The sequence below is a fragment of the Monodelphis domestica genome, chromosome 2, assembly GCF_027887165.1.
Source record: "Monodelphis domestica isolate mMonDom1 chromosome 2, mMonDom1.pri, whole genome shotgun sequence".
NCBI lineage: Eukaryota > Metazoa > Chordata > Mammalia > Didelphimorphia > Didelphidae > Monodelphis > Monodelphis domestica.
This window is the reverse complement of record NC_077228.1, coordinates 428,977,393-428,985,396: the sequence shown is the minus strand read 5'-3', so window position 1 is coordinate 428,985,396 and position 8,004 is coordinate 428,977,393. Positions and strand designations below refer to the sequence as shown.

Sequence of the window (8,004 nt, the reverse complement as noted above, 5' to 3'; positions counted from 1 at the left end):
TGAACCTCTAAAATGGGGGATAAAGGCAAGGAAAAGTTGTATAAATTAAGGCTTCCTCTGCAAACCATGAAAAAGAGACTTACTGTTCACTAGCCTGGCTCATTTGAAAGATAAACAACAATTAGTTTTTACAACCTTTTTTATCTGTTGTAGAGAAAACTGGGCAAATGGTCTGCTGAAAAATAATCTTAAAGAGAATCATCCTAACACCACAATATGGAATTTGTGCATTTTGATTTCCTTTCCAGGTTCAAATGCTTAATTAATGCTCCACTGGAGTACACTTACCCACTGTTCTATAAGGTTAAAAACAAGTCACAAAATTCAACATTAGAATATAACTTTTTTTAATTTTTATAAATAACTTATCTGTTACAAAGACAGTTTGCCCATCTAAATCACAAAACCATCAACTCAAGATATCCAAATTAGGTTTTATTAATAAAACAGGTAAAAACTGATTTATCATTCTTCACATAGAACTGCAGATGAAGCTGAAAAAACAAGGCCTCGTTTTAGAAACAAAATGCATCAAATGCAAGTGCTTTGGTTCTTCCGCCTAATTTCTTGGGATTGTCATATTTCTTCCCACTTACAGAATGCAAAGCTTTCAAAGCCCAGGTCTTTGCATTCACTTAGATTGCTTGCAATAATCGTTTCATCTTAAAATGTCCACTTGCAAATGTTTACCATGGATGACAAATCTACTTTGTCTCTTGCCTTTTGCTATATTTTAGTACTTCCTTTAGCCTCATCCTAGTGCTGCTACAGAATTCCTTTCATGTTGTCCTTTATAAATGCATACTGTCATACTTTTTGCTTGATTTCATTCAATTACATACATTCCTGATCATCTGAGTAGTTTTCCTTATTAAAAAAATCGTCAAAATAAAGAGATGCTTGAGGTTTGCTTCAGTGTTCAAGTCTGCTTGTTGGCTTTTCCTTTTCCAGCATTTCTTGTTTTCCTAAATATGGCTAGCCTCATTTTATAAATATATGTGACACTGCCACCAAGTAAGGTTTAGAAACTGATTGCCCAAACAGTAAAGCATTTAAAGTTCTCTCTCTCTCTCTCTCAAAAAAAAAAAATAGGCTGTGTGATGCAGTTGCTGGTTTTGATACTGCGTGTACTTCCTCGATAAATATTTCTTGAGAGTTCTGCAACACACCAGGCAGATGAAGCAAGCTTATTCTCGTGGCTCTGTTGGTAAGTTGAAGATATCTGTTGTTTTATATTGCCTTTTGGAGGGCAAAACACTGTTGAGTCACCCACCATAAAATTCGCTGTACAGAGTGAACTAAATGCATAAATCTTCCCATATTTCCCGTATTTTTACTATGCTGCATCTGCAGGTCTTCACAGTACAGCATTTGCAAGGGCAAGGCACAGAATGAGTAAAGTTATTTTGTGCATAGTTTCATTTCATTAATGCTCTTTTATTTTAAGGCATCGCTTCTTTCAGATAAAGCTTTTAAAAAAGGACATCACCGTGCTTAATCACTAAAGGGAAAAAGAAAGTTAACAAAAGACTATTACACTATACATAGAGAAATACAAGAAAATAATAAAGAAAAGAAGTCACTTAAAGCAGGCTCTAGAGTTATGTACAGTAAGAAAAGCAAAGGTATTTCACCATTTGTCCTCTATAGACAATGCACTCTGTTTCCTTTCCCATTTTTAGACATGACTGGACTGATGCTAACTTCACAGAGTAGAGATGTTTTCAGGGAAGACAAAGACAAGGCCAAGAGTACCACAGAATTGTCAAGTTCTTCCCCTATCCATTGGCACTAAGTGTCAGCAAACAGTTTAAATAGTTAAATCTTGTTCCTTTTTAATTTTTTCCATCTATGTAGTGTTTCACTGAAAGTTTAAAAAACAAAAAACAAACAAAACAAAAAAGCTACCATTCTATTCCTTTTCCCTGTCAAAATTCAGTAGTGACATAGTGGGAAAAGGTGTTTTTGGGAACACCTAAGTATTGAACACAAGAGTTATCCTTAATGGGATATTGGTAATACTGTCCATGGCTTAGGCAGCTGGCAACCAAGTCTTTCAGTAGATTACCTTCCATGTGATGAATTTCAACTGCCTGCAACACAACACTGAGGTATTATTATCTCTGTGGGCTGCCTTTTAACATAAGCACAACACCATCTTGTCACACCTTCAATTTTGCAAAATCTTATATTATCAATGAAACATTTTTCCCCCAATGATAGAATAGTTCTTTGAAAATTTGTTATTTTTTTTAGAGAAGATATTGGGCCTTTTGGCTCAGAAATGCCTTGGCATCTCACATTGTTCACAACGGATTAAGGCAGGATGATTCAAAAAGGTACAGGCAGTACAGCTCCACTGAGCTCCCTCATCTTCCTCTGTGTCTTGAGATTTTGGTGTTTTGGCAATGGGCCTTTGATCTGCAAATGGCAAAAATATTTTTGATTAGAAATCACAAGGTCTGTTTAAATATTGGATGATTGTACTATAATATTACTATAATTCTATAGCATTAAGTAGTAGATTAATTGAGTTTAACATTCATCTCACCCTCTTCTTCCCCTTGCCTTTCTGGGGAACACTATCATTTATAGACATTAATTAAATATCACAATATTCCTCTGGGGAGGGGGGATGGGACATCATTCCCCACCCCCCTCCGTTTTTCAATTTAAAACCAGATGAAAGAGACTCAGAGAAGCTGATCTGATCTGGAGCAAGTTTCAGTAATAATGCTATATACCCAGTGCCTTACACCATAGTTCTATTTTGTTTATACTAAGTGGAGGTGAAAAAAATATTAATATGCCATCACTACAACTTCTGAAGTGATTTATTACAAAACTAAAATACTTTGGGTGCATATCACTGAAGTCCAGTTCTATGTTCCAGTGGAGTAGCCTAAAAGTCTTTCCTTTTTCTGCAACCTTTCTATATTCTGAACTTTTTGTTTCTTCTCTATAATGTCTTGAAAATATGACTCAATCCATTGCCTATTAGAGAGGTAGAGACTCAAAGGGAATACGTGTTATGTTGCTTGGTTATGCTTATTTGTTACAGGGTTTTGTTTTTTCTAACTGGAGAGAGGGGCTAGAAATAATTATGCCAAAAGACAGAAAGAAAAGAAAGAGTCATTGAAGAGCATTTTTTTTTCATTTTAAAAAGCAGAGAATATAGGTACAAAAAAGAGAAAGCTAACTGTGATAACTTTGGAATGGGTATGTTCAGGGGTACCTAGGTGGCTTAGTGAATAGAGTACCAAGCCTAGAGATGAGAGGTCCTGGGTTCAAATCTTAACTGAAGATACTTCCTAGCTGTGTGAGCCTGGACAAGTTATCACTCTTCTGCCTTGGAACCAATGCTAATTACTGATTCTAAAACAGAAGGAAAGAGTTAAAAAAGAGAAGAAATTGCTATGTTGAATTTGTTCTTTCCTTTAAAAATGCAACCTATACTAATAAGAGATTTGTGTTTGTTGATGATTATCAAATTCAAAATGATTATAAAATAAGGGGGGCAGCTGGGTGGCTCAGTGGATTAAGAGCCAGGCCCAGAGATGGGAGGTCCTGGGTTCAAATCTGACCTCAGACACTTCCTGGCTATGTGACCCTGAGCAAGTCTCTTGACCCCTCACTGCCTAACCATTACCACTCTTCTGCCTTGGAATCAAACCTAGTATTGATTCTAAGATTTTTAGAATCTAAGATTCTAAGGGTTTAAAAAATGATTATAAAATTAAAAAAAAAGGAAAATGTAAGCCTTAAATGATACATTTTCTAATAGTTCTGGTTTTCTTTAAAAATGAACATGAAAAAAGCATTTTGAAATAGTTTTAAAATTTAAACAAATTTTAAATTAAATGTACTATTATACAAATGAGGCTTACTTTAAGTAAAGGAAGCAGTTCAAAATTTCTATTATTATTTTGTTTCCATCAAAGTATCTATTTGGGTCTGCTGAGTGTTGGGAAGAGCCACCACCACAAAAGGTGCCTACTCTCTTTGTTGTCCATCCTTTCTACCTGGTTGCTCAACATGTCACAAAATTTGACAGAGAGAGAAATCAACAACTCCACTGCATTTGAAGAGATGGAGGTCTTACCAGGCATTACCATTTTCCCTGAAGTTGAACTTTCTTTTAAGTGTTGTCTCTTCCAATTAGAAATGAGCTTCTTGAGAGTAAAAAATAATCTCTAATTTCTTTCTCCACGGCCAAAATTCAGTTAGATTAGTGAAAATAAGATGTATTTTTGCCTCCTTGTAGGTTCATGTACTCTTGATATATATATTTATGAGTTTCTTGGGGTTCAGGGGGGAGAAAAGAAAGGAGGTATGGATTCCAGGTTAAGAATCCCTGATGTGGAGTGTTGTTAAACTGTGTTGGTGGAAGAATTACATAAAAATACAAATAGGAATAGCAGAATGATGACTTTCAAGAGTGTTCAATACACAGCAAAATAAATGTTCCTCTTCTCATATAAGATGAATATAAATTGTCATCTTTTAGGAAGAGTCTATAAGCAATACATGGTACCTGTAGCAACTCTGAGCTTCAGGTAAAGGCAACAGTAACTAATCTATTAAAAAAAAAACCCAATGGTAGTTCTACCCTGCATCATTATCAATATGTTTAATAGATTTATTCTGAAATGAAATATCACTTAAATCAAGGGAAAAAGGCAAGCTGGAGTTTAAGACAGGCAAGACCACTTAAAAATTCTAAAAGAATATTTTTTTTATAACATATATTCTATTCATAAAGTCTTATACTGTAATTGATGATATTGAAATATTATAATTTCCTGAAGCTTTTTCTCTTTTTTATCTTACTATAACATTTTTTATATCCCAGCTGTTCATTAGAACCAAACATTTCCTATAGCTTTGAGGTAGCCATATGTATGAAAACTTACAAGTTCTGAAACAGCATGTCTGTAAGTCTCAAGTACACTGGACTACTAAGGTTTTACTGAAGTGTAACCATCCAATTTTCTCTATAAAGCATTCAAATACCATTTAAATGGCTCAGGGAGATAACGCAGCAGCAAAGTTTATAATCTTTTTTTCCAGCTAAGTAGGTAATGGACAATTAAAATTGATTAAAATTCACATAAGAAATCTGACTGTTACGTTAGGTATAATTTTCCCTTGCTAAATATACCATTCCATCACCAGAGAAGTACTACTTCCTAAAGTTTGAAATTGAGGAAGAAAAGGAAAAGATGTGAAAATAAAGTTATTTAGGGTAAAGATCTCTGAGGCAATATAGCTGATATTTATATTATCAAATACTGCAAAGTTTGATTTAATGATCAAGTAGCTCTAATATATAATCTAATGATTAAGATTCTAATCTATAGGATGAGCAAGAATTTTTTTCATTAAGAGGAAACTGCTAATATATTGCTCAAATACAAGTATATCAATTTTCAGTTGGTGAGGTTCAGAAGTATAACAAGCATATTCATTAGTGTTGCATCACTCTAAAAGCAGGGCATATATTTTTCTAGAATATGAACACTGATTAACCCTAAGTTAATTTTAAATTAGACAGTTTGTGATATCATGACAAAGAAATAAGGATGTATTTATGAAATGTAACAGAAAAAATTCATAGGAGAAAAATCCTAGTCAAAAGGAGTACACATTAAGAAAAAAATTCCATTGTAATTCAAAATATGGTTAAAAAGTTAATTGTGAATTCTAATTAATGTAATAATGAAAAATTCAGAATTCAGAAAATCTTTTTTCCCCACAGCAGCCAAAAGAAACATCTTGTGATTATATTCTCTTTTACAACACACAATCCTCCACTGAAGGCAGAACAGAAAATGCTATGCTAATTCAAATCTGACCTAAGATTGACAAAAATAATTTTTGCATATTTCAATACTACTGATTCACTATTGGAAACTCACAAGGTTTTCAGATTCAGTGCATGAAACTTAATAGGTTTTAGCTTCGATGGAATAAAATACTTAAGGATGATTCTAAAACAATTAGAACACAGCCTCCTTCCTCAAGGATAAGTTTTGAAGTCAATTTTGCTGCCTCAATTTCACCTGCACATAAAAGCAAGGACATAGTTTATTTATGGATGAATTCAAGTAAAGCAATTTATTGTCCTAAATAGTCATATTTTCAGGTTGAATTAGGAAGATGGCCATCTATTTTTAACTGCCACTGAACCTGCTTCTATTGTTTTCATTATTCTATTATTTTTATTATGTTTATTCTTAATGGGAAAACTAAATATTTTTATGTAATAAAACACTCATCTTTTTTTTCAGGCTATGATTTTAAAAGATATTTCTTATTTTAGCTACTTTTATACCTTTATCCTATTCTTTGCTCTCCTTTTCTTTTCATTTTATTAGCACTGGAATTTATGTCATGCCAACTACCTTCATCTAAACTGACATGGAGTTTTTCAGAATATATATAATTAAGCTTTATTTCTAAATGTTTGTTCTGGTTTTAACCATTTGTTGCTTTTCTGTTGTAAATAAAATGAAAACTTTCCATTCATTCACCTTTATAATTCTTTGCTATGTAAAAAATGGCACAATTTCTCAACACATTCTTTTAAAAAGGTTTTCACTGTAACTACTACTTTTCCTGAATATGTACATGCCTGGAACTTCAGAAATGACTATTGATTAATTAATTTTTAGTAGATATCAGTCAGCATTTATAAAGCACTAATATGGGATAAGATTTGTAGTTATAAGGTGACTTACAACTTCCTGATTTTATGGCTAAGCAACACAGACGATCAGAGAAAGGGGAAGTTTCTTGACCACCACCATATAGGTTGTAAGAGGCTGAGATAAAATCCAAATTCAGGGCCCCTGACTTTGGACTCAGGACTCTTGCCACTAGAACACTTAGATTAGATAACTGATATGTCTTTTTAGTTTCTGTTTTCCTAAAAAGGCCGACCTACTTGTCATGTCAATCAAATCATAACATTACAACTTTATGATACTGATGAATAAATCAGTGAAAAAGTGTGTATAAGTTAAGTCACATTTTAAATATAGTTTGGGTACTCATTTTATTTAAAGGGCTAAAACTACAAAAAAATTCCTAATTTAATTTTAAATAATTAGATTTTTACACATGAAGTTTTCTTTTAAAAAACAAACTACTTTAAGGTCCCTTATCAAGAATCTAAAACTTACCCAAACTTGGGAAGATGAAGACAGTCTTGATGTGACATAACACAAATCTTTGCATTTAGTGAATAGAAAGAAAAGACTCAATATTTGGGTACTATATAGTAAAAACTAAATGCATGCAAAAGTTAAAAAAAATCAGGTTAATTGTACTGGCACAACTCTGAAAATCCACCCCCCCCAATCTAAAATAACAGGAAAAAAATCCTTTTAATGAATTCATCAATAATGAAAATAGATAATTTAAATTATATGACACTCAACTTATGTGCTTCTAGAGTAGAAATTGTTAAAAATATATGGGATTTTATTAAAATTTTGCTCTTTCAAGATAAATCATTCTTTCACATACCTTTGGGCTTTGGTGGCACAGGACCTACAAATCCAATATTGTCATAAAAATTATGAATTGCGCTGGGATTAAAATGTGGTCCTGAAACAAAAGATAGGTTTTTTTAAAGCTCAAAAATATTTGTTTATAAAAATGAAGTATTCTTTAATAATTATCATTAACATGGCATTGGTAATCTTTCACTTAAACCTAGAACTTTCTGATTTCAAATTATAATCAACTCTCTGAAAAATGAGTTTATTTTTAATTCTGAATCAATAGTAAACTGAGGGTGACCTTCTAAAATGAGGCAAGAATAGAAGATTTGGAAACAATTTGGAGCTCGATCTCTAAACCCCTGATTTAAGGAGGCCTAACATTTTAAGTATCCAATTGTGTTTGGTTTCCTCTCCTCCCAGAGCTTTTTCTGCAGCATAATTTTTGGTTACTTCCCTAACTGTAAGTTTAAGTCTTATATAGGACTAAATGAAATTG

General features: G+C 32.8%; 1 protein-coding gene across 6 annotated transcripts in view; it reads right to left on the bottom strand.

Moving 5' to 3' along the window:
* Window positions 1-330: 330 nt before the first annotated feature.
* TAB2 (TGF-beta activated kinase 1 (MAP3K7) binding protein 2) overlaps window positions 331-8,004 on the bottom strand; it is a 105,296-nt gene continuing 97,622 nt past the window's right edge. For 5 of the 6 annotated variants that reach the window (XM_001370795.4, XM_007484704.2, XM_056818918.1 and 2 more), the window contains 2 exons: window positions 7,531-7,611; window positions 331-2,421 (listed from right to left, as the gene is read on the bottom strand). In XM_001370795.4, coding sequence (XP_001370832.1) covers window positions 2,279-2,421; window positions 7,531-7,611 — 224 coding nt within the window. In that variant the 3' untranslated portion in view covers window positions 331-2,278. Of the gene's footprint in view, window positions 2,422-5,918; window positions 6,063-7,530; window positions 7,612-8,004 lie in introns of all 6 variants that reach the window. The other variant, XM_007484706.3, reaches the window with a different exon arrangement.